This window comes from Coptis chinensis, chromosome 6 (genome assembly GCF_015680905.1).
Source record: "Coptis chinensis isolate HL-2020 chromosome 6, ASM1568090v1, whole genome shotgun sequence".
Taxonomy (NCBI): Eukaryota; Viridiplantae; Streptophyta; class Magnoliopsida; order Ranunculales; family Ranunculaceae; genus Coptis; species Coptis chinensis.
Genome location: NC_141461.1, coordinates 85915522 through 85940187, shown reverse-complemented (window position 1 = coordinate 85940187; position 24666 = coordinate 85915522). Strand labels below are relative to the sequence as shown.

Below are 24666 nucleotides of genomic sequence, written 5' to 3'. Positions count from 1 at the left end.
GATGGGTGAGGGTGTGTTCGAACTTCGAAGTGTACAACTATGCGTCCACGCCTCTAGTCCTCTACCTTAATAGCAGTATCGGATTGGGATTTTGTTTTTAGTTACCGAAAATATAGCTATCAAAATCTTTTAACCAGGATGAGATTCTGAAGAGATTCATGAAAGGACCTGGGCACACTTGCCTATGGGATAACTAGTACCGATTTTGTCCCCCACTTAACTACCTATTGGGCTTGGGCCACATCTTGGCCATAGTGTGTGGTTTTATCCGAAAAAGCCTCGGTACTAGTTAGTGATATTCCTATTTTATCAACCCATGATGAACTCATTTCTTCTCCCATGTGGGACTATTAGATTTTAGATTCACAATACCCAACAATTCAATTAAAGAACACTACTGGGTGGTGTTACTTGTATACAACTTCCACTAACTACAGAAAACTTAACTTAATTTTGGATGTGTTGTTGTTGTAGTAAGCCATTTGTTTTTTATAAGATTGTAGTAAGCCATTTGCTAATGATAGATTGCATATTCAGCATCTTATGGAGAAAAATCACATTGAGGTATTGTCAACATAACAGGGTTCTGTCCAGTACGTGTTTAGCACTTGATGCATGGATATTGGAAATCGACGATTAAGGGTAGAACTTGGACACCGATAAATACTTCTGCTGCGTTGCCTATAGTTGAAGCCCGGTGGAACTCTAAATTGAGAAAAAGTAGTCCCTGGGAATGGGCAACCATAGAGAACTTGCCAGTATCTGATGACCAAGAGCGAAAGGACTCCGATCCCTTGAACTCATTCAAAAGCTTATATAAGGTACAAATTTGGCAACAGAACATAGGGACATGGTGATTGAATATGAAGAGAATTAGGTAGATATTTATTCTTCTCTTCTTTGAGGTATATATAAACTGTGTACAAGCCTAATAAGGCAATAAAGATTAATATAAGATCTTTACTAAGTATGGTAACACAAGTTATTGTTTAACACTCCCTCGCAAACTCGACTGTCCTGGATAGACGAGGTTGGAGCGTAGAAGTTGAAAACGAGGCTTGTGTAGCCCTTTAGTGAAAATATCAACAAACTAATCAAGAGAAGGAACAAACTGGACTCGATGAGTTCCAGCAATGAGCCGCTCGCGAATAAAGTGATAATCCAACTCAATGTGCTTGATCATGTACGTTGCACTAAGATTATCACAAAAAAAGGTGATAGGTCCTGAAACTACAAGTTTGAGCTCATGTAGCAAGTAAGATACCCAAGTAGTTTCAGCACACACATGAGCTAGTGACCGATAGATACTCAGCCTCAACACTTAACCGTGAGACAGTTGGTTGTTTCTTGGCAGTCCAAGAAACAAGGTTAGAACCCAAGAAGACACAGAAACCAGTGGTGGAACGACAAGAGTCTGGATAGCCAGCCCAATCAACATCAAAGTAAGCCCGAATGGCAAGTGGATTAAAAGAGTGACGAATTAGTAATCCATACTCATACGTTTGGCTGTAAGAAAGTGAAGAGTATAAGGAGTACTCATAAACTGGGCCACATGATTAACGGCATACGCAATGTCAGGGCGAGTGAATGCCAGATACTGAAGAGAACCAACAAGTTGACGATACTCAGTCGCATCAGGTAAGGGGTCACCACTCGAGGCTGAAAGCTGGGCCTTGGCACACACAGGCCGGGGTGTTGCAAGGTTTACATTATGTCATAGAAAACTGATGAAGTAGATCAACGATGTACTTGGTCTGTGAAAGATGGAGACCGGTGGAAGTAGATGTGATCTCAATACCTAAGAAGTATGAGAGAGAACCAAGGTCTTTAATCTCGAATTCTACTCCAAGAATAGAGATGAAAGATGATAACATAGATGGGACATTTCCAGTCAGAATAATGTCATCAACATATAGTAACAAAACCATTATCTCTGATGAACGGCGAAAAACCAACATTGACGGATCTGCTCGGCTCTGAAGAAACCCATAATGAAGCAGAAAGGTACTAAGACGTTGAAACCAAGCTCGAGGAGCCTGCTTAAGACCATAAATAGCTTTATGAAGCCGACATACATGATTAGGACGAGTAGGATCAACAAAGCCAGGTGGCTGACTCATATAAACTGTATCATCAAGAAAGCCATGGAGAAAAGCATTCTTAACATCCAACTGACGCAATGACCAACCATAAGATACAACAAGGCTTAAGACGGTCCGAATAGTAGTAAGTTTCACCACTGGACTAAATGTCTCGCCATAATTAATGCCAGGTTGTTGATGAAATCCTTTAGCCACTAATCGAGCCTTATGTCGCTCAATAGATCCATCCGATTTCAGTTTCAGTTTGAAGACCCATTTGTTTGGTACCACATGTTCACCTCTGGGAGGAGTGACAAGGGTCCATGTCTTGTTTTTCAAAAGAGCATTGAACTCATCTGTCATCGCTTGGCGCCATTCAGGAAACCGAACAGCCTATGAGTGACAAGTGGGTTCCTCAATGGAGGTAAGTTGGGCAGCTAAAGCACGAGGAAGAAGGTACCGAACTGTGCCATCTGTGCGAACTTTAGGTCGGTGAATGCCATCCCTGTGACGAGTGACCATAATATGGCTAATAAGAGGTGGCCTAGACCCTGGATCAGAAGAGTACCTATCTGTAGTGGTGGTAGGTGATTGATCAGAGGAGTCAGCTGAATGAGTAGCCATAGGAGAATTAGTAGCCTCGAGGCACAGTCACTATATTAGGAACATGCATATGGACAGTAGTGGGAGCATGCACTCATTGTAGGAAGGACAGGGGCAGGAATAGGCGGGTTGAGAGGAACCTGCTCAGAGACTGGAGGGAGTACTGGAACAAGAACCTAATCCATGGAGCCATTAGTGGAGCCTGAGGGCAAATACTGAAATGGAAAAGTCTGCTCATCAAAACGAACATGCCGAGATATGTAAACCCTTCCAGTGGAGCGATCAAGGCACTTGTACCCCTTATGCTGCATACTGTAACCTAGAAAAACACACTCAGTAGTTCTTGGCAAAAGTTTGTTAGTCATATAAGCTCCTAAATGGGGGTAACAGGCACAACCAAAGACACGTAACTCAGAGTAAGTAGGAGACTTACCATAAAGACGAAAAAAAGGGGCGACCACTGAATAGTAGGTGAAGGAAGACGGTTGATGAGATAGACAACAGTGGAAACCGCATCAACCCAATGATTCAAAGGAACATGACTACTAAAAAGGATAGTACGGGCCATGTCAGCAATGTGGCGATGTTTTCGTTCTGCCAATCCATTTTGTTCTGGAGTATGTGGACAAGAAAAGCAATGATGAATACCATGAGTGGAGCAAAGAGTCTTAAAGTGACCATTATCAAATTCCCCCCATCCGTCACTTTAAAAGTTTTGAAGGTTAGAGGAAAATTGAGTTTTGATATAGGCATGAAAATTTTCAAAATGACTAAACACTTCAAATTTGTGTTTCATAAAATACAACCATGTAAAGCGTGTAAAATCATCAGTGAATAAAACATAGTATTTGTAACCAGAGTGTGAAACAGTAGGAGATTGCCAAACATCAGAATGAACAAGAGTAAAAGGTGAAACAGTACTTATTTCATTAGAACTAGAAAAAGGAAGGTGTGTGAATTTACCCATAGCACAACCTTTACAAAAAGACTGCTTAAACTTAAACTCTGTTGACAAGAATTTATTTGACCCCAAGAAAGACATAACCTTACTGGAGGGATGACCTAACCTACTGTGCCACAAAGACGAGGTCTGGTGAGATGCATGTAGAGCTTGGGAACGAGGCGGAAGCGGAGGTAGTTTGTAAAGACCATCTCTATATTGGCCCTGAAAGAGTATATATCCATTAGATTTAGAAAAGATAAAAAGTGAAGAGAATCAAATAAACAAATGACATTGTTATCACGACAAAATTGAGCAATAGAAAGTAAGTTTTTACGCATTGAAAGGATAACATAGACATTGTTAAGACGAAACTGAGCGGAACCAATAGGAAGTGCCATGTTACCTGTGTAAGTAATGGGAAGCTTATCACCATTGCCAAGAAGTGCCGAGTCAGGTCCAGTGTAAGGTGTACGCTGGTGAAGATAAGTCGAGTCTCCAGTCATGTGAGTAGAAGCTCTTGTATCCAAGTAGTAGGAAGGATCATATGACTGTTGTTGAGTAAAACCAGATGGGCCTCCTGAGTAATAAGGCTACTGAAGAGCAAGAGGAGCAATCTGTAAACCAACAAATGTAGAATGTAGGGAGCTGGGGACCTGAAGTCTAGCAAAACGAGGCAACATGGGACAAGTGGCAGCAAAATGCCCAATGCCATGACAACGTTGGCAAGAGCCAACAGTGGGATGCGCTCCAAGAATACCTGGTGCATATGTTCGATGTTGGGAGGGCCCCTATAGTTAAGAAAATCAGTTGCATCTGTGCGGTACTGGGAAGGACCCTTATACTTCTTTTTACCTTTCTTACCTTTATGAGAATTCTGGGAATAGGCATGAGAGGCTAGCAATGCTGAAGGCCCCAAGGGAGCGGATGCACGGTGACAAGACTCATAAATAAGAAGCCGAGAGCGAAGTGCCGAGAACTGGGGCAAGGTCTCAAGGCTCTCAAGTGCAGTTATCAACATCTCATATTCAAAACCTAGGCCGCGGAGTACTGCATTGACCAAATCAGTGTTTTTGACAGGTTCACCAATAGCAACTAGAGCGTCAGCATATGTTTTGGCCTCTTGAAGATATTCAGAGACAGTGCGAGTACCACGAGATATCTCGTTCAAATTTCTCCTAATTTGAGAGGAATTGGCAACATATCTCTTAGAAAAATGCTCCTGTAAACGAGACCAAATAGCAGCGGAAGTTTGACAGCCAATCACAGACGAGAGAATAAGAACAGACAGAGTGGCAGAGAGAATGCTGACAAGTGTCTTATCAGTGCGTAGCCAAATATTATAGACGGGATCCGTAATAGTAGGACATGGGTATGAACCAGTAACAAACTTATAAAGATCTTGGCCAATAAGGAAAGCCTCGATCTGATGAGACCATAACAAAAAGTTGTCATCGTTGAGTTTGACCGTGACAAGATTTGTAATGGTAGGGATAGAAAATGTCAGCACTGTAGCAGTTGTAACAGTTCCAGAAACAATAGATTCGGTTGAGCCATTAGTTGACTTTGTATAAAAGTAATGACTATACTAAACAACTAAAGAAATCAACCCAAGTGATATAGTGAACAGTAAGTGATGCAATTAAATTGCAATAAGTAGATGATAGGAACACTTACAGCAGAAATCTCTTGTATATATGGACGTCTTAGTACAACCAAGAATTTTCGAATCGAAGACTTGCGAGAGATTAGCGGCTTGCTGGGATTGCACTGAACACCAACTAAAACGTGAGATAATAACTCTATCTACTAACTAATGAGAAGGCAACGCCACAGTATAATAACAGACGAACTGTATCACTGATTAAATCCAAGTGCGCCAATATTGTGAGAAACTTGTTTCTTTCACTACACCAAATTGGTGTAAAAACGACACCTCGACGGTTAATGGTTGTCATTGTAAAATGAGTGTGCATAGCCGTTGTATTGTAACACATGGGCCGTTGTTCTCTAATTTAGTGAAATCCTGCTTGGAGTGGGAAAACGAAAATTTGAAGAAATCAGGCGAAATTTCGGTAGGGTTTCATTTCTCATATTGTTTTTCAGAAAAGCTACGACATACCTTCCACCAATTGATTTCTCCCGTCTTTATTCCAAGGCTCTAATTCTCCCTTGTCATCAAAAGAAAGGTAAAAAAATTAAACTTTTTTGTTATTCTTAAGCAAATAGCACCTTTTGATATCAGAAAATCTAACCCGAAAAGGATAAAAATCAAATTATACATATGACACAACCTTTGAAGAGAAATTCATATTTGACATTTATAAATGTATGGTTTCGAGTCGATCCAATTCTCCAGTTTTGTGCTCTCTTTTAATTCTCCAGCTTTGTTGGATTTCATCACTTCTTTTTGACTCTTGACTTCTGCTTCGTTAGTGGATTTCAGTGAATTTTGCCAAGGAGATGTTTTGTATTGCCAAGATCAATTTTGTAGGATAGCAGTTCACAATTTTCGTTTACAATTTTTTATTTCGTTTTCTAGGGTTTATAATTTTCTTGTCGATTGAGTTTGTTTCGCTTAACTTTACAAATTTCTAACTTGTTCAACTGAAAATATCTTGGATTATTTGATTGTTTTCTTATTTTTCCTTATTATGATCATAGATTCTTATTGTTTACTAATTAGCATGGTGTGAAGTATTTTCTCTTGGAGCTATCTTAGTATTATATGAATAAAACATTGAGATTTTTCTTTTGGTTTAATGGGAGTAGTGTGGCTATTTAGATTTAGTGCATTAGTGGTAAATTGAAATGAGCATGTTGAGTTGGTTAGTTTAGACTTAAACATTGGCTTGTAGACTTAACTTTTGGATTAAGCCAACACTTTAGGGATAACCCAATTGAATCCCTTTTTTTTTTGTCAAAAAACTTTGTTGCTGAGGACAATTTCTGTTTGCCCAAGTTGTTATTTTCTATTGTATCCTATGCATCACTATTTCAGTATGTAATAGGAGCAAGCCTCCCAAGATATGTTATACATGAAGCTTGAAATAATTTTATTTAGCTTCCCTTGTTTCAGCATTGACTATATGCAATGCAGTACTAGTATCATGTTTTAACTTTTAACAATATGAAATGCCTCCAACTTTTAATCTATTTGTAAGAGCTTTAGACAGTAACTTCGTTCACGGATGGCAACTTTGTGTAATATGGGCTATTCTAGGGATTACATCTTTATTGGAATGGCAACAATCCATTAGCAATAGCTGATGTGATGATTTGGACATAAGGCTTTAGAAACCTTTTCTTGCTAACTAAGGTGAAAATACAATGATGGTAGTGTGTTGATCTTTCAAACCCATTCCCCGTGGCCCCAGTTTCAATCTATAGCATCGTAACTATTATGATGTGTCTTGTTTATTATTCATCCTTTGGTTGCGCTTACTTAGCTTACTTCTCTTCTTATCACTAGTAGTTGGCAAATTGAAATGGTTGAAGATTTTATGTTGTGATCTTTTGATCGCACCTCGATTGATTTGTGAAATATAGCTCTTCCAGCTAAGCTTAATTTTCTTGTGTTCTATTTGTTAAGATGCTTAAGAGTTTCTGGAAACATCCATGAATTTCTTTGTATATAATATAGTATCTATTTTCACAGTGGATCTTAGTGGGGTTATATTGCTTTCTTGCCTGAAAGTGCTTTTTGTCCAAGGTTAAGTGTGTTCTATCACTTTGTTGCTTATGAATTCTGAAGCCTTCATCAAGTTGGTAAAAGTTCATTTGTGCATATGTCCTGATATACCCATAGTTAAGCATCTAAGGCACTCTCCATTCTAGGCATCCATTTTACCTCAATCAAGTTGTTTTTTTTTAAACTTTTGCTTGTTACTCTATGTTTTTTTCCAGTTTACATGCACACACATAAGATGCCTTACTAATTTGGGTTTCTTAAAGTGGCTTGAGAATCCACAAGGTAGATAATATTGTATTGTGCTAGTGACTTCTCGATTTGAGGCTTAATAAGATCGACTAAGGGGTATTGAAGCAACCTACCTTTAGGATCGAACCATTCTTTATTTTCGATATATTTAATTTATTTAACATTTGCTTTGATTACACCTTATCTATATCACTTAGTATACATGGCCTATGGACTTGATTGTTTTATATACATATACCAAGATGTTTACTGATTTTTTTTTTTGTATTGGAGGAGCTACGGGTTATCAATGTTTAATTTTGTGAGAGCTCCTCCTTTCTAGACCACATACGTACTCTATGAAGTATAAATGGACATATAATGAGTCCATGCTATATCTCTTGAATGAATTCAGTACAATTGCTTCCTCATTAGTGTCGGTAGCTGAATAATTTTCTAAAGCAATGGACTAACGTTTGATGGCTTTGGTAGGTTACTTAGTGTGCGTGTGAAGATTTTATATTATAAAGCATACATGTCTATCGAGCTTGGGCAGGCTTGTTTCCTGTGAGAGGGTGCAGTATAAGAAAAAGGTCGAAAAAGAGCACAAGTCACGAATAAAACCTTTGAGCCAAGTTGAGGATTTGAAACATGAAATGAATGAAGAGAAGAGGGTGCACATGGAAATGTACTCACAAGTTAATTCGTCCGAGCTATGCGAGGAATCGATCCAGAGTCACAAATGCGATTCTTTACAAACTCTATTTCTAATCAGGTATAAGTTACTTTAATTCTTTTGAACAATTTGTACATCTATGAACTATGGGATGATTCATGATCTTTTTTGTCTAGTGGTATTCATGCTTGTGCATTTTAAAATAAATGGGTGATTGGAAATATCAAGTTTAAGAACAAGAAGGAAATTCTTCTGCTTGGTCTGGTTTTGACTTAATTGGTGCAGATTAAGATCACAACAAGATACTTCTTGTTCTCACTTATCTAGAGCATCCATAGCTTTACTTTTTTTTCAGTCGTATTTGTGTGAACTGTGATGTTGAAGTATAATGAGGCTGGTGTGATTTCAACATCATTTAAACTTTAAACAGGAATGCTAGTAGTGAATGCTAAATAGTTATACATCAATGTCCTTTATTCTTTGCAGGTTTAGTACTTGTTAATAGGCAATGATACGATGAATGGAGTATTTAATTTGACACGACTTTTTAATTGACATGATTCTACACAATTTTGCCTTATTGTTTTCATCTCTTTTTTATTGTAGGCAAGTGTGAATTCATTGACTAGACAACTAACGGTTCCAAGGGAGATGCCATCATCACGTCTATCTACATGTGAGTTGCAAAGTCTTTGTGGGAGAATTGTTATTGTTGGAAGATTACATAGCAACTGTGAGGGGTACCTGAAAATGGATATTGGATTGTAGTGGATGAGATTATCGACTTTGCTAATGAGTTGTTCGGAGTTAAAGGAAGAACATTTGGTGATATTGAAGTGGGACATACATGTGACTTAAGGCCTTTGCGAGCGTAGTTTATTTTTTTTAGTTTATTTTTATTATTTTTTCAAGTTTAAGACTTGTTTGTAGAGAAAATGTTACTTGGGATTGAGTTTGAAATATAAAATGAAATATTTTCCATTTTTATTTAGCTTTTGTGTTCTATTTGTTTTTATATTTTCTTATGGGTGGAAAGCTATCAGGTACAAACAGAGGTCATAGGTCATGGCAAGGCCCAAAATATCGATATCGATGAATATATCGGTGTATTTAAAAACCGATATATATCAGATATATCTATTTTTTTGGTGACTAGTCCAAACTATTTAAAATATCGGAAATATTGGATATATCGAAAATATAATATCAGAAATATATTGGAAATATCGGATTTATATTAAAAAATTATCAAAAAGTCAATCGATATATATCATAAATATCGGATATATTGATTATATCGGATATATCGGAAATTTCAATATATATCGGGGGAAAAAAAGGTTCTATATTCGGTGGATATATATCAAAAATATCGATGTCAGTGTACCAAAATATCAATATATATCGGTGATATATCAGATATATCGGCGATATTTTGGTCCATGGGTCATGACATAGTAAATAACAAAATACCAAACCAGTATCCCCCTAGCTATTTAGTAGTTTAGTAGTGCAAATACAATGGCCATGGGGTGTTGTTTTCTCTTTAAAAACAGGTGGACCGAATTAAAAAAAACCAAGGCTGAAGGCCGTCATTTAAATAACAAGTGTTAAAAGCTGTCGTTCTTTTTAGCATAACAAGTGTCCCGGGCCGTCGTTTTTCAAATACAACGACAGTGAATGGCCATCGTTTATAGACTGTTTTTTTGTAGTGTTTAAAGAAACAAGTGTCACAAACTTTGCAACTCAATATGTAGAAAGAGAGTTAGAGCACTTCTTCTTTGTCTTCACAATGAATTTAATGCTCACCAAGACCAAGATGCGAAGAACAAAACAACGAATAGAGAAAAGAAAACAGGGTTGCGTGTTTCTTCTATACACCGTGGAAACTAGAAATTTTTATGAGTAAGAGAAATTTAGCCGGAAAAAGTAGCAGCTAAGGTTTATAGGGGGGTTGGGAGGAATCGACCTTTACTGATACCATGAAGAGAATTAGGTTAGATATTTATTCTTCTCTTCTTTGAGGTATATATAAACTGTGTACAAGCCTAATAAGGCAATAAAGATTAATACAAGATCTTCACTAAATATGGTAACACAAGTTATTGTTTAACTACACTAAGAAAAATATTAGAATATGTCAATATTAGAATATGTTTTATATGGAAAGTCTATATAAGACATATTCTAATATTGACATATTCTAATAAAAAATCTAGAAGATCTTTATGCTGGTCTAAGGGACAAATTTGGCGAAGTCGGCTTGGACAAAACACATTTCTGCATCTGCATGCTGGGAGCGTCCAAACTCCGAACTTGACACTGTCCATGACATTTTTAAGGAGCTGATCTACAAGAATTGTATAAGAAATAAGGCAATAAAGATTAATACAAGATCTTCACTAAATATGGTAACACAAGTTATTGTTTAACTACACTAAGAAAAATATTAGAATATGTCAATATTAGAATATGTTTTATATGGAAAGTCCATATAAGACATATTCTAATATTGACATATTCTAATAAAAAATCTAGAAGATCTTTATCCTGGTCTAAGGGACAAATTTGGCGAAGTCGGCTTGGGACAAAACACATTTCTGCATCTGCATGCTGGGAGCGTCCGAACTCCGAACTTGACACTGTCCATGACATTTTTAAGGAGCTGATCTACAAGAATTGTATAAGAACAACAGTGCAATTCGTAAAATTCCCATGCCTATAACCATGGTTTTAAATGAAGATAGAATTCTCCTAAACGGTGACTCCTTATGTCTCTTTTTGAAAATAATCCACTTCAAGGCGGAAGTACTTCCAGAACACACACCAAGAAGACTTGACAGCGCATATTGATAAAAATGCTTCATCAGCAACTTATGCTCCTGAGAGAGATGACATTGTACCACCCAATAGCGAGGCTTTGTTAACTTTGATGTTTTCATGTCTGCCTATTGAGCTCTAAGATTATGGACACAGCTCAAAGAAGATAAGGTACAAGGTGGAAAGGAACTTCTTAGGGAGCTCCAGAACACACATAACATCTAATAGAGAATGTGTGAAGAAAAGCTTGACAAGCTGAGCTTACAAGGAAGTTTTAAAGGCTATCTCGAGTCTTTGCCTGAATAAGGCGATCGAAAGGAAGTCTGCTAGCAACAATGGCCATCAAGTTAACATAATAACATGCATCACAGATCCAATGGCTGACACAGGGAGACCTTGTATGTTAATATTTGATCACGTCAACAATTTTTCCATTCAAAGCAAAGCAAGTACGGGAAAAAAAAGCAGTTTGGATTAAAATATATCCTAATAAAGGAAACAAAATTTTGTGGATTTAATGAGATTGTTTACTAAACGAAAATGATTTCTATCATTAAGTTATTCTAAATATGCAAACTCCATAATTAGGAAGTCCATCTTTATAAATTGTACGAATTAGTACCTTTGCATTATGATTAGGCTATCCATTCTTTATAAATTGTAAGGTTTACCTTTGCAATTCAGACAATGAACAGAAATTGCACCCCGGCAATGTTTCAAGTAAGTTCGTCTCTTGGTCTAATGTTTTCTACGTGAACAATGCTTGCAGTTTGTTTGAAGGCCCCGTTTTACATTCTCTCTAACTATGTGTAATTTTTTTTATGATTGAATTATTAACCGAAATAGTTATCTTAAAATTCTCAAATACGATTTTGGGATTACTTCAAAACCCGGATGCTTTGCGTTACACGTAGGGTGTAGACGATTGGATTTCAATTCCTCCTCGCTGGCATGGGGTTTTGAGGCCTAATCCAGTTATAATAGTATGGAGAGGAACCTAAGTGGTTGGTTGCAAACTTGCAATACTGGAGGATCAGGTTGTTCAGTTGTTGTAATGGGTGAATGGGCACAAATAAAACCCATTAATATGTAGGTGATTTTAATAAGCCTTGATATGTAGTGCCCCAAAGATCGAAACGTTAATATTCCCTGGCCTTTATGCTTAAAGCTGGACCAAAAGTTGGTTCAGTTTTCAGCTTTCACAGAGCTTTTAAATTTGCACAAAGCCACAAACTCAATAACAAAGAAGAAACAAAGTAATGTTTGGTGGATCATAATTGATGTTTTTTTTGGAACAGATCCAATCTGGTAAATTGAATTAATTTCGATTTGCGACATTTCTGTCATTTACAATTTTATTTATGATAAAAGTCATAAAACTACTTTTTCTTTTTTAATTTATATATATATATAAACTGTTGATTGGGTCATATTTTTCAGCTAGATTTGTAGTACTTTTTTTTGTTTCTTTGTTTTTGGAAAAACGATTTGTACTCCTTGAAACATTGGATGGAGTATGGACTCTGGAAGTGTGGAGTTTAGATTTAAGAAATTGGTTGGACTTGGACTAGACTGGACTGGACTGGAATCACTCGATCCATTGACCATATGCCCATTTTCTGAGTTAGCCAATCGGCCAGGTGACCAGGTCATTTTGGTATTCTGCTTGCTTTTTTTAAGTTATTTTCTAGGAACCAAGTCCAAAGGCAAGGCTGGTCGAACTTCCATACCTATTCTCATCTTAGCTTGTTAATACTTAACACAACATTCATGAAAAAAATCATGAGTATTTTAGACTTCATCCTATATGCATTAATCATTTTCCTCACTTCTTTGTTGTTGCATCACACAGGCAATGGAGGTGGTTTTCGTTATTGTATTATTAGGATTACTAAGTGTAGGTAGAGTAGAATCAGGTGAGTACCCAGCGATGAGTTGTCGAAAGCACAGTGCATCATTGACTGAATATGGAGGAGTTGGGGATGGAAAGACCTCAAATACAGAAGCTTTTAAAAAAGCAATGGCTGATCTCAGCAAGTTTAGTTCAGATGGTGGGGCTCAACTGATTGTTCCTCCAGGAAAATGGCTTACTGGAAGCTTCAACCTCACCAGCCATTTCACACTTTATCTCCAAAAGGATGCTGTTATTCTTGCATCTCAGGTGTGGTTCAATTTTACAGTTCGCAATGTTAATTTAAATGTTATTTGGTAATTCATGCATGTATAGATAATACCTATGTTATTTTGGTAGGACTTTAGGTAAAATGAGAAGGGAAAATAACATATATGCATCTTATCTAACAACAACCCTCCATATTAACATATATTAAATTCTGCTTATATTGCAGGATGAAAACGATTTCCCTCTAATACCGGTTTTGCCTTCTTATGGGAGAGGAAGAGATGCTCCTGGTGACGGTTTAAGATATAGTAGCTTCATCTATGGGAACAATCTCACTGATGTTATACTAACAGGTACCATTTCAAAATACACCATAGCTAGGTTATGATCCTAGGTAATACTTGCCTATAACTTCTATAAGAAAATACTTTGTTTCAAAATGCAACAAAACTAATGAGGCTGCCACTTTCTCAGGTGCTAATGGAACAATTGATGGCCAAGGTCAAACATGGTGGGACAAGTACCACCAGAAAAAATTGAAATACACCCGCCCGACATTGATTGAAATTTTGTACTCTAAACAGATACAAATTTCTAATCTCACATTGTTGAACTCTCCACAGTGGGTTGTTCATCCAGTTTACAGCAGGTTTGGTTCTCTTTTAATGTTCAGTTTCCTTTCTATCACTTCGTATCCAACATATATTTCTAGTGCCATGAGATTATTGGTAGACACGTACTCTGCATGAGTTTTGTACTTTGTTCTTGATCTGGTCTCTATCCTGAATTATCTTCTGAAAAAAAAACCTTCTTAAATTACAGTGATATTCTCATCCAAGGGCTTACAATCCTCGCACCATATGATCCAGTTTCACCCAACACAGATGGGATTGATCCAGGTACAAAATTTGACTCAAAAGAAGGTTTAGCTTCTATGTTAACACCAAAGTTATACGCTTCAACATTCTGGTAAAATGTTATTGGTATGGAATTGCTAGAATGGTGCCTGCCTTTCACTACAGTATTGGCCAAATATGATGTTTAATTTATTGTAATTTCTGTACAGACTCTTGCTCCAATGTGCGAATTGAGGACTGCTACATTGTCTCAGGAGATGACTGCATTTCACTAAAAAGTGGTTGGGATCAATATGGAATCAAAGTAGGAATGCCAACACAACATGTAATCATCAAAAGGGTCACTTGCATATCCCCTGATAGTGCACTTATAGCATTAGGCAGTGAAATGTCTGGTGGAGTACAGGATATTAGGATTGAAGATACTGTAGCGATAAATACAGAGTCCGGAATTAGAATCAAAACTGCAGTAGGTAGAGGAGGTTATGTTAAAGACATTTATGTGAGAAATGTGACAATGCACACCATGAAGTATGTCTTCTGGATGACTGGAAATTATAAATCACACCCGGACAATAATACAGACCCGAAAGCGCTTCCCGTGATTAATAACATCAATTACAAGGACATAACTGCAGAGAATGTCACTATGGTAGCGAATTTGGAAGGGATACAAGGTGATCCATTTACAGGAATTTGCATGTCTAATGTGAATATTGGGCTATCCGCAAAACCAAAGAAATTGCAATGGAACTGCACTGATATTGCCGGATTTACAAGTGGTGTAACTCCCAAGCCTTGTGCTTTGTTGCCTGATAAGGGTGCAGGAAAAGATTTTAGCTGCGACTTCCCTACTGATAAGCTACCTATAGAGGATGTTCAGTTGAAAACTTGTTCTTACTAAAAGATACAAGCATGAGAAAGTTCTCATTATGTTGTTTTAGTTTTTTTTTTCCTGTTAAAGCATTATCTGTGCAATGGGTTTTGCAATCTCTGAATAAATAAATTTCTAGTATTTATCCCTTTTTATATTTCGTGCTTGAGATCATATCATTATGCAATGGTGCTTATATGACTTAATGGTTCAGTGTTACAACCAAGATTCTTACGTGTAATTAAGATACTAACTTTCCCACTTCCCACAATGCATTTTTTTCCCTTCCTAACCCAATCAAAGACAGAAATAATGACGAGCTACTTGTAAAATTTTAGGCTGAGTCCAATGGCTCCCTATCCGCTTAAAAGTGAAGCCAAAGCCGTGGATATTACTCTCTATCCTTAATTTTACATTGTACGCCACTTGGTATGGCGCAAATTGCAATGTATAAAATCCCAAAAATTATGCCGGTTTAAGTGGGCGTCAAAACAAAAAGGTAGTTTATTTGGTGCCTGTTCAGGTGTCGACAAACTGTTGGACCCAAACATTGTACTCCCTATCCTTAAAACATTGATTTTTTTGTACAGTTTCACGATACAGAGTCAATAACCATTGGACTCAGTCTAACTTTTAAAACTTAATTGACAATTTATTTCAACTCAAAGTTTCTTCTCTTCCCTCCACCACACCACCACTTGCAAATATCTATGCATGCCCCATCTATAGCTTATTCTGAAATTGAAACAAGGTGGAGTCTCTTAGTAGTTCTTTTACTATGCTATGGTCTATGGGATTTAAAACTCGCTTGAAATTGAGAGTTTTTACTTATTGGTGTTGGGTCAAATATATTGGATCTTGTTTTGGATGAATTACATCTCAAATTGGTAGGAACCTTAATTTCAAATGAATAATGTTTGTATGGATAAGATAAAAAAAAATAAAATAATTGTGGTAGGAGGTGTTTGGTTTGTAAAAAGGAACAAAGTGAGTCAACTCTATAATTTTTTAATTTCAATCAATGAAAATGAAATAGAACGGTAGAAGTGCGGATCTTTTAGAATTGGTGTCCAAGTATCATTTTCTCGTCTCTATACATAATAATATAATATAATATAATCAAGATATATTTAAGAGCCATTTTTTTTGTTTTTTGCTAGAAGGTAATTGATATTATTAAAACGAAATAATATATGTTACAAATAAAAGAAAAGAGTACATGTAGCACAAGGCCAACAAGCTAGCCTTGCATCTCAGTTAACATTTCAAGAGCTAATTTGATGATGTTTTGTAAACAAAAACTAAGCCAAACGGCCTCCTTAAAGAAAATTTGGATCTGGCACCAATGTTTTTTTTTTTTTTCCTATAAAATTAGAATAAACAACACTTTTTATATAAATTATTACAAAAAGAGGGTGTAACACAATCACTTCTCAGGAGGCCACATTATCTATGTTGCACGGACATGGACACTGACGCGGCAACTCGGTTATATCTCAAAAAAGTAGGACGCGGACGCGGACGCGGACGCGGTAAAAGATGTGGAAATTAATTAATATTTATAATTTTATTTTATATAAATTAAACATTAAAAACTAAATTAAATGTATCAACATTTATAAATTCAAAACTATTAAAGATAAATAGCTACAAAATTAAGTTTAATATTTCCTAATCAAACTTTAAAAAGATGTCATAAGTTTTAACAAAACAAAAAAAAAAAAAAAAAATTGAGTTTTTTAATATTATTTTGATTTATTTTTCATCTTTTTAGGTCAAAATCCTAGTCCCGACCATGTTGACCGCGTTCTGAGTGTGTCTTAACCCGCGTCCAGTTTAGTTAACTGCGTCTTGACCATGTTGACCGCGTTCATGCCGCTTCCGTGTCCGCGTCGCGGACACAGCCTATTAGGAGTGCGTCCGTATTTTAGAAAGTGGTGCATTAGTGCTGATCACACCCGGCACCATTGTTTATATGAATAACGATTGTTAAAAAGATATCTAGGACTAGAAAACAAACCAAGTTACAAACAAAATATTTTAATTCAATACTCAATTTCTCATGACCTTTTTTACTCTAGATTGAGACTAGAGAGGTAAGTTTTCTAGAAATAGTAGGCATTTTTTTGTGATGGCAATTGCACCGTTTTTTAGACTTTTTTCTCTGCCAAGAAAAGAAGTCTGTTATTCTAAATTTGTAGAGTCTAAAATTAGTCTCTGCATGCTTTATTAAATAGTAGTAGCAAGGACTTCCTTGCCATTCAAACAATGGATAGAAGCAGCACCCCGGCAATGTTTCAAGTAAGTTCGTCTCTTGTTATCATCTCATTTATTAGTTTCAAGGTTTATGTTCTACATGATCTCTTGGTTTGTGTTGTTCTTTTATTGAGATTGAACTCTTGTTAATTATATCTGTGTCAAAAGGCCTTGGTGTCATTTTCCCCTATATATACGTATTAATCATTTTCCTCTTGTTTTTCCTTGTTGAATTACACAGACAATGGAGGTGGTTTTCGTTATTGTTTTACTAGGACTATTGAGTGTAGGCAGAGTAGAATGTGGTCAAGCCATTAAGTTAAACTCGGAGTATCCAGCCATAAGCTGTCGAAAGCATAGTGCATCATTGATTGAATATGGAGGAATTGGGGATGGAAAGACATCCAATACAAAGGCTTTCAAGAAAGCTATAGACGATCTCAGCAAGTTTAGTTCAGACGGTGGGGCTCAGCTGATTATTCCTCCAGGAAAATGGCTCACAGGCAGCTTCAATCTCACTAGTCATTTCACACTTTATCTCCAAAAGGATGCAGTTATTCTTGCTTCTCAGGTGCGGCTAGTTTATACACGCTGCCTATATTTTCAGTCTTTTAGACCAATCCTTTAAGAAGTGATGAAATTATTAAATATTGCTAAAAATCTCAGACTACATGGATGAACGATGTGTGGTATACAACCCTCACTTCTAACATTGCACTCCAACTAATTGTAGGATGCGAATGATTTTCCTCTCATTCCTGTTTTGCCTTCTTATGGGAGAGGAAGAGATGCTCCTGGTGACGGTCTAAGATACAGTAGTTTCATTCATGGAACCAATCTCACTGATGTTATAATCACAGGTACCGTTCAAATTTATCATAGTGTATGAACCTAGATCATACATACTAACCTACAAGAAAATACTCAATTCAGAATGCAACAAATCTAATATTGAGACTACTGCCATACAGGTGCTAATGGCACAATTGATGGCCAAGGTCAAAGTTGGTGGCACAGATATCACCACAATAAATTAAACTACACCCGCCCGGTATTGATTGAGCTTTTGTACTCTAGTCACATTCAGATATCCAATCTCACGTTGTTGAACTCTCCGCACTGGTTTGTTCATCCCGTTTATAGCAGGTTCAGTACTACTTTGAAACTTAATTTCATTTCTGTCACTTCTTAGCAAACAAATTTTCAGTCTCAAGAGATCGATTCAATAGAACTTTTATTGTTTTACATACAATGTGCGTGCGTACTAATCTTTGTTGACGAACGCTAGTTCACAACCTTAATTATCTTCTGATAAAATATTCTTCTGAAAATACAGCAATATTATCATCCAAAAGGTTACGATCCTTGCTCCATATGATCCAGTTTCACCTAACACTGACGGCATTAACCCAGGTACAACATTTTAGTTGTTAAGTTTAAGCTTCTAAGTCACGCGTTGTTATGATCTTACATTCCCAAGTTAATTATCTCGTGTTCTGTGCACCACAACATTCTGGTAAAAACAATTTGATGCAGCTAAGTGAAGTCTTTCACTGTTTTTATTGGCCAAATATAATGTTTTGTGTTCCTTTTCTCTACAGACTCTTGCTCGAATGTGCTAATTGAGGACTGCTACATAGTCTCAGGAGACGACTGCGTTTCGTTAAAAAGTGGTTGGGATCAATATGGAATTAAAGTAGGAATTCCAACAGAGCATGTAATCGTCAGAAGGCTCACTTGCATTTCCCCTGATAGTGCTCTAATAGCTCTAGGCAGTGAAATGTCTGGTGGAGTACAGGATATTAGGATTGAAGACACCGTAGCGATAAATACACAATCTGGAATTCGAATTAAAACTGCAGTAGGTAGAGGAGGATATGTTAAAGACATCTTTGTAAGAAACGTGACAATGCACACCATGAAGTATGTTTTCTGGATGACCGGAAATTATGGGTCACACCCTGACAACTATACCGACCCGAAAGCGATTCCTGTGATTCAGAACATCAATTACAATAACATAAGAGCAGAAAATGTCACCATGTCTGCAAATTTGGCAGGGATGAATGGCAACCCGTTTACAGGAATTTGCATCTCTAATGTGAATATTGGGCTAGTTGCAAAACCGAAGGAATTGCAATGGAACTGTACTGATATTGCCGGATTTACAAGTGGTGTAACTCCTAAGCCTTGTGCCTTGTTGCCTGATAAGGCTGCAGGGAAAGATTTTAGTTGTCACTTTCCTGCTGATAGGCTACCTATAGAGGATGTTAAGATGAACACTTGTTCTTATTAATGGATTCAAGTCCGTACTTGTAAAGTTGTAAACGAGCTGATATCTTAGTATGATAATCTCACAACCTTATTCTATGTGTAATTGTCATTTGTCCTTACAATTTTCCAAAATATAAACTATATATATTTAGGAAAACTATGAGCCATTAGCTGTGATAAAGAACTAAAAGATGGTGATTAATCACCAACTACCAACCCTTGAATGGGGTCCATTATGTAACACGTAAATTCAACTCTTGATCTTAAAAAATGTTAAAACTGCACTTCAATTGTATTATTTTAGTAATAGTCAAAGGAGGAAATCTAATAAAAGTATGAATCATCAATCGAAAGAAGATTACGTAAGACATTTGCAAACATGACCATGTGGTGATGATAGTGACAACGGGAAATCTATGAGCTCATTTAATGAACACTTTACATATTCCAACACACCAAAAAAGATCCTACTCTTTTCCTTCAAAAGTGATTTGCCTTCTTTCCACCAGGTAACACTTTCAGTTAATTCAGTTGAGTAGTGGGATATCAAGTGTTTTTTGTTAAGAATCTTCTTTTTTGAATTGGTTGTTGGGATGAGAGATGTTTTGTGAGTATGAATACTTGATTTAGCTTGCTTCTTTTGTATATTGTATTCCAAGTAATCTTAAGCATTTCTCATATTGTGTCAAGTATGAAGTACCTTTGAGTTTGCATAAATGGGTATTGCAGAAACTGGCAAATAATTATTAGCATTGAATCTTTTGGCTATTAGTAAGTTCATTTGATGTCCATTTTCCTTTTGTTGATTTGGGATTCAACTTTCTAAGTTATTACTAGAATTCCAATCTTATTTTCAAGAACTTAGTAGAGCTCAAAAATCCAGAGAAAATTTTAGATATTGGTTTCTATTTATTTTCTGAAATCATGGCTTTTTCAAGTGCTCCTATATAGAAGAAAGTAATTATCAATATTGAATTTTATATCTCGTTGCAGGACAAAAAAAATATCATCATGTGGGTCGGAATCTGCTACATAACTATTTCTCGGGCTTTCCGGGTTTTCTTCTGAAGTTGTAGAAGATGGCCATGGCTACACCTGTGAAAGTAGCTCTAGGTTCAATTGCCTTTGCAATCTTCTGGGTCTTGGCTGTTTTCCCATCTGTCCCTTTTCTACCTATTGGAAGGACAGCAGGTTCCCTCCTTGGGGGCATGCTCATGGTAATCTTCAGAGTCATAACCCCTGACCAAGCTTTTGCTGCAATTGACCTACCAATCCTTGGTTTGTTGTTTGGAACCATGGTTGTCAGTGTCTATCTTGAAAGAGCTGATATGTTCAAATATTTGGGTAAAATACTGTCATGGAAAAGCCAGGGTGCAAAGGACTTACTTTGTCGCATCTGTCTTGTTTCCGCTATTTCAAGTGCTCTTTTTACAAATGACACAACTTGTGTTGTTCTGACCGAGTTTGTTCTCAAGATTGCAAGGCAGAACAATGTTCCACCACATCCATTCCTACTGGCACTAGCATCTAGTGCAAATATTGGATCTTCTGCGACTCCAATAGGTAATCCACAGAATTTGGTTATAGCTGTCCAGAGTAAGATCCCTTTTGGAAATTTTTTACTAGGGGTTCTCCCCGCAATGCTTGTGGGAGTAGTTGTAAATGCAGTTATTCTTTTATGCATGTTTTGGAAGTTGTTGTCTATCGAGAAGGACGTAGAAGATGCGACCTTTGAAGTGATTGCCGAGGAAGACGTAACTTCTCATCGGTTCTCTCCTGCCACAATGTCTCATCTGACATCCTCAAATTCTCAGGATTTGAGTGCATTAGATGATGTGAACAACTTAGAGATAGTTAAAGGGGAGTCGGGGCATGTGGGTAGTCCTAAAAGCCGAAGTAGTTTGAGCGAGAACGACTTACAAAGGATCTCAAGTGGCAGTGGTGGGTTATCAAGAAACTCAATTGCGTCAAAAGATGCAACCAATGGAACAGCTATTTCTCATACGGAGAAAAATTATCCTGCAAGGAGAATTCCCAGAAGTGTAATGAATGATGGTGTACATATGATTGATGCTTCAAGAGATGCAGCTTCTGTGCAGTCAGCGGAAGAAAAGGAAGACGGAATCAAGAAATGGAAAAAGCGATTATGGAAGACATCTGTTTACCTTGTTACAATTGGAATGCTGATTTCGTTGCTTATGGGTTTAAATATGTCATGGACTGCAATAACTGCTGCCCTTGCTCTTGTGGTCATCGATTTTAAGGATGCGAGACCGAGCCTAGAGAAGGTAAAATACTCAATCTTCTTTTCTTGGCAATGAAAAGTAGAATTTAAAACGAATGATTCCAATTCCATTTCTAGGTGGACACAGTTCTCACTATAGTTTGTACACCTTTCATGTGCTTCATGTACCTTTTGGAGCTACAAACAATGACTAACTGTTTTTGCACCCTGGACCAGGTTTCATACTCACTCTTGATATTTTTCTGTGGTATGTTTATCACTGTCGACGGCTTCAACAAAACAGGAATACCAAGCAAAGTTTGGGATTTCATGGAGCCTCATTCACATATTGATCATGCTAGTGGGATTGCAGTGCTTGCTCTTGTAATACTTGTTCTTTCTAACTTTGCTTCAAATGTACCAACTGGTAAGTCAGAAGTTAACCTTCTACTTTTTTGGTTATTTTTGAAGGATTTGTTTATGCAAAATCTTGAAATCTTCACTTACTTCAAAGAATTAGATGGTGAACTCATTTTTCATCCATCTTATCTTCATCTTATCGAGTCCTGAGCAGCATAAATGATGAAACTCTTGTAATACGTAATTTCCTTTTCTATGGGAAATTGGCTCCTACCATCTTGGTGACTACATACAGGACTAGGAGGCATATGCATGCACCTTATTAGCAAATAACTACATTCAGGACTATGAGACATATGCATGTACCTCAGTAGCATCTCATAGGGGTGGTCGTCAAGCAGTTTTCCTCATTTACGGATAAAAATTCATTTATTTGTTTTCAAGTTATAGTAGTTGCTTCGATTGGTGCTTCTCTTTGATTAAAATAAATGGAATGGCCAGAAATAGGGATTGGAGATATTTGTTCTTACTTTTGGTTGGTGTAATGTTTGAGAGGATTCCAGGTTGATAGTGTAATAGATTGATCTGTGAGGGCATGATAGCTGCTATGGAAGAGGGGTAGCAGTTCTGCACGAAATTAAAAACCAATTCCAGCCAATGAGAACATGAAACTATGTTACTGATCAATCTGTTTAGATCTGGACAAGAATGGATCTGAAAATTTGTCACATCTAGTTGTTTGGCTGCTAGAAGCGGTACTGTAAGATCAATCATCTGTCTCTTGTACGATAGATTTTAGGTCTTCACCATTATAAGGTCCTACATTGTACTATAGTTTCTACCATACTGGGTTGTCTTAGTTCTCAAAACTCCAACCACTTTAGCTTTAGCTTAATTTTACTTACGTGAAAAATTCTCATTTTTTTTTTGTGGATTTAAAACCATGGTAACCACTGTTTTTTGCTTCCATGATGTAATTGTGATAACTTGTCCTTGGAACTTTTGCTTCAAGTTATTCCCTACCCACGTTCTTACAATTATAATTGTTGCCTGTTGATTTCATGTTAAACTGAAGCTTAAGCGTGTTTAATGAAACAAGAACTTCTCATTGTTTTTTAGTCTCTTGAGCAAAGCACTATGTGAACTGTGGACACCACACTGCGCCTAGTCATTATCGGCTACACCAAGACTTGATTTCATTTAGCAAACTGTCATATAGCACTCAAGATTGACAACTGAATAGTTGCTCATTTCAAAGATTTGGGCCAAATAATTCTCCAACATAACTTTTAACATGCCAGCAGGTTCTGAAACCTTCTGTAGAAGTACTCTAGCTAGACTACCCAGCTGGAGTACATCTGATTCGTAACAGACTTTGCCTGCTGCTGTCTAGTTTGTAAACCTTGCATGCAACGAATTGACCAAATCAGTTGGATTCCTACCATTTTATGATCTCAGCTCTAGTACAGACTCTAATTTGCTTATATAAGATTTTATGTATCTCAACTTCATTGTGTAGAAAAGCCGATAAGAATAGATTAGCAATGAGCTTACTTCAATCTCATTTCTTTTTGTGGATCTTAGTTCTTTTGCTTGGAGCACGAATAGCAGCATCTGCAGCAGCAATATCCGCCGCTGAAGAAAAGAAAGCATGGCTTGTCTTGGCTTGGGTTAGTACAGTTGCTGGAAATCTGTCTCTACTGGGATCAGCTGCAAACTTGATTGTGTGTGAGCAGGCTCGTAGAGCTCAGTTTGGTTACACTCTCACCTTTTGGAAACATTTGCAGTTTGGAGTACCTTCAACAATTATTGTCATTGCCATTGGTTTACCTCTTATAAGAGGTTGACACCGTTACTGTGAAGAATTTTGTACATGAAAAACAAGAATGATAAGGCATATATCCATTTTTGTAAAGAATGGTGTTTTTTCTCACTGTAAAGAAAATAAGAGCCCATTGAATATACACAGCACGGTTGCATTGAAAGATACCTGTTGTTCAGTATTTCTCTGTTATGTTTCTATTTTTCTGTTCCGCAGTCTTTTTCTCTGTTATTTCTTAGGAAACTGATAGGTGCGTGTGTATTGTAATTGAGCACTAAAATGTGACTTAATGAATCGACGCTCCTTGCGAGTAACAGATAGGTGATTAATCATATTAGTACGATCAGCGAAAAAAGTAGCATTTGATAATTGAGTGATCTGTGATGGGAGCATTTAAGTGAAAGATAGCATTTCAGATGTGTTTGATTACAACAATTCTTTAAGAGTATGACAGGGCCATTTCCTAGGCCTCTATAATCACCAAAAGAAAATTCACTATATATTGCAAAAAAATACAATAGTAAAAAAAAAAAAAAATACAATTTTATTATAAATTAAGAGCCAAAATTTAGTATCAAGAAGCAAATCAAACGAGAACGTAACCAAATAAACATCAAAACTATAAATAAAAAAATAATAGATTCATATTGAAATAACAAAAATAAAAAAATCAAGTTTCACAAGAATTGTGAGTATTAGATGATGATTAAGTGTTTAGAACTTAAAGAGTGAACTTGACAAATGGTTAAACTTGAAATTGGTTAAATAGAATAAGTGAGAGAAAAAAAACTTAATGAGAGAAGTGCAAAGGCAATTTCTTTATTTAAGCAAGTTTAAT

At 36.7% G+C, this 24666-nt stretch overlaps 4 protein-coding genes and 1 long non-coding RNA gene across 6 annotated transcripts; 4 read left to right on the top strand and 1 right to left on the bottom strand.

Annotated features, from left to right (window-relative positions):
• Positions 1 to 3751: 3751 nt before the first annotated feature.
• LOC147495042 (uncharacterized) lies at positions 3752 to 5582 on the bottom strand. The gene is made up of 4 exons (XM_086568304.1): positions 5478 to 5582; positions 5302 to 5430; positions 4031 to 5050; positions 3752 to 3849 (listed from the first exon to the last, which is right to left on the bottom strand). The coding sequence occupies exons 1-3, from the start codon at positions 5580 to 5582 to the stop codon at positions 4127 to 4129; spliced, it is 1158 nt and encodes a 385-aa protein (XP_086424430.1). The 3' UTR covers positions 3752 to 3849; positions 4031 to 4126.
• Positions 5583 to 5619: 37 nt separating this feature from the next.
• LOC147495041 (uncharacterized) lies at positions 5620 to 9210 on the top strand. The gene is made up of 3 exons (XR_015200406.1): positions 5620 to 5813; positions 8036 to 8318; positions 8826 to 9210. It is a non-coding gene; the product is annotated as an uncharacterized LOC147495041 (long non-coding RNA).
• A 2460-nt stretch (positions 9211 to 11670) lies between these two features.
• On the top strand, positions 11671 to 15109 carry LOC147495040 (putative polygalacturonase). The gene is made up of 6 exons (XM_086566235.1): positions 11671 to 11759; positions 12892 to 13200; positions 13388 to 13514; positions 13636 to 13810; positions 13984 to 14060; positions 14228 to 15109. The coding sequence occupies exons 1-6, from the start codon at positions 11727 to 11729 to the stop codon at positions 14920 to 14922; spliced, it is 1416 nt and encodes a 471-aa protein (XP_086422361.1). The 5' UTR covers positions 11671 to 11726; the 3' UTR covers positions 14923 to 15109.
• Positions 15110 to 16995: 1886 nt separating this feature from the next.
• On the top strand, positions 16996 to 19932 carry LOC147495039 (putative polygalacturonase). Its single transcript, XM_086569537.1, has 6 exons — positions 16996 to 17193; positions 17390 to 17719; positions 17882 to 18008; positions 18120 to 18294; positions 18485 to 18561; positions 18750 to 19932. Exons 1-6 carry the CDS (start codon positions 17161 to 17163, stop codon positions 19442 to 19444), a joined length of 1437 nt encoding a protein of 478 aa, XP_086425663.1. The 5' UTR covers positions 16996 to 17160; the 3' UTR covers positions 19445 to 19932.
• On the top strand, positions 19791 to 24009 carry LOC147495038 (Divalent ion symporter). Of its 2 annotated transcripts, none has more exons than XM_086569535.1 (4): positions 19791 to 19931; positions 20416 to 21710; positions 21884 to 22073; positions 23591 to 24009. In XM_086569535.1, exons 2-4 carry the CDS (start codon positions 20502 to 20504, stop codon positions 23851 to 23853), a joined length of 1662 nt encoding a protein of 553 aa, XP_086425661.1. In that variant the 5' UTR covers positions 19791 to 19931; positions 20416 to 20501; the 3' UTR covers positions 23854 to 24009. The 2 variants fall into 2 exon arrangements, with proteins under 2 accessions (XP_086425661.1, XP_086425662.1); XM_086569536.1 differs by having other exon boundaries at positions 19896 to 20029.
• The last annotated feature ends 657 nt before the right edge of the window (positions 24010 to 24666 follow it).

What these genes read in the sequence shown, in the direction of transcription:
- LOC147495042 (XM_086568304.1), bottom strand. Translation starts at nt 5,582, where the DNA reads ATGACAACCATTAACCGTCGAGGTGTCGTTTTTACACCAATTTGGTGT. An exon ending in TGGATTTAATCAGTGATACA is followed by an intron (nt 5,431 to 5,477) that starts GTTCGTCTGTTA and finishes ATTAGTTAGTAG; the next exon opens with ATAGAGTTATTATCTCACGT. An exon ending in ATATACAAGAGATTTCTGCT is followed by an intron (nt 5,051 to 5,301) that starts GTAAGTGTTCCT and finishes TGGTCTCATCAG; the next exon opens with ATCGAGGCTTTCCTTATTGG.
- LOC147495040 (XM_086566235.1), top strand. Translation starts at nt 11,727, where the DNA reads ATGAACAGAAATTGCACCCCGGCAATGTTTCAA. An exon ending in GCACCCCGGCAATGTTTCAA is followed by an intron (nt 11,760 to 12,891) that starts GTAAGTTCGTCT and finishes TGCATCACACAG; the next exon opens with GCAATGGAGGTGGTTTTCGT. An exon ending in CTGTTATTCTTGCATCTCAG is followed by an intron (nt 13,201 to 13,387) that starts GTGTGGTTCAAT and finishes CTTATATTGCAG; the next exon opens with GATGAAAACGATTTCCCTCT.
- LOC147495039 (XM_086569537.1), top strand. Translation starts at nt 17,161, where the DNA reads ATGGATAGAAGCAGCACCCCGGCAATGTTTCAA. An exon ending in CAGTTATTCTTGCTTCTCAG is followed by an intron (nt 17,720 to 17,881) that starts GTGCGGCTAGTT and finishes AACTAATTGTAG; the next exon opens with GATGCGAATGATTTTCCTCT. An exon ending in CACTGACGGCATTAACCCAG is followed by an intron (nt 18,562 to 18,749) that starts GTACAACATTTT and finishes TTTTCTCTACAG; the next exon opens with ACTCTTGCTCGAATGTGCTA.
- LOC147495038 (XM_086569535.1), top strand. Translation starts at nt 20,502, where the DNA reads ATGGCCATGGCTACACCTGTGAAAGTAGCTCTAGGTTCAATTGCCTTT. An exon ending in CGAGACCGAGCCTAGAGAAG is followed by an intron (nt 21,711 to 21,883) that starts GTAAAATACTCA and finishes ACCCTGGACCAG; the next exon opens with GTTTCATACTCACTCTTGAT. An exon ending in TGCTTCAAATGTACCAACTG is followed by an intron (nt 22,074 to 23,590) that starts GTAAGTCAGAAG and finishes TGTGGATCTTAG; the next exon opens with TTCTTTTGCTTGGAGCACGA.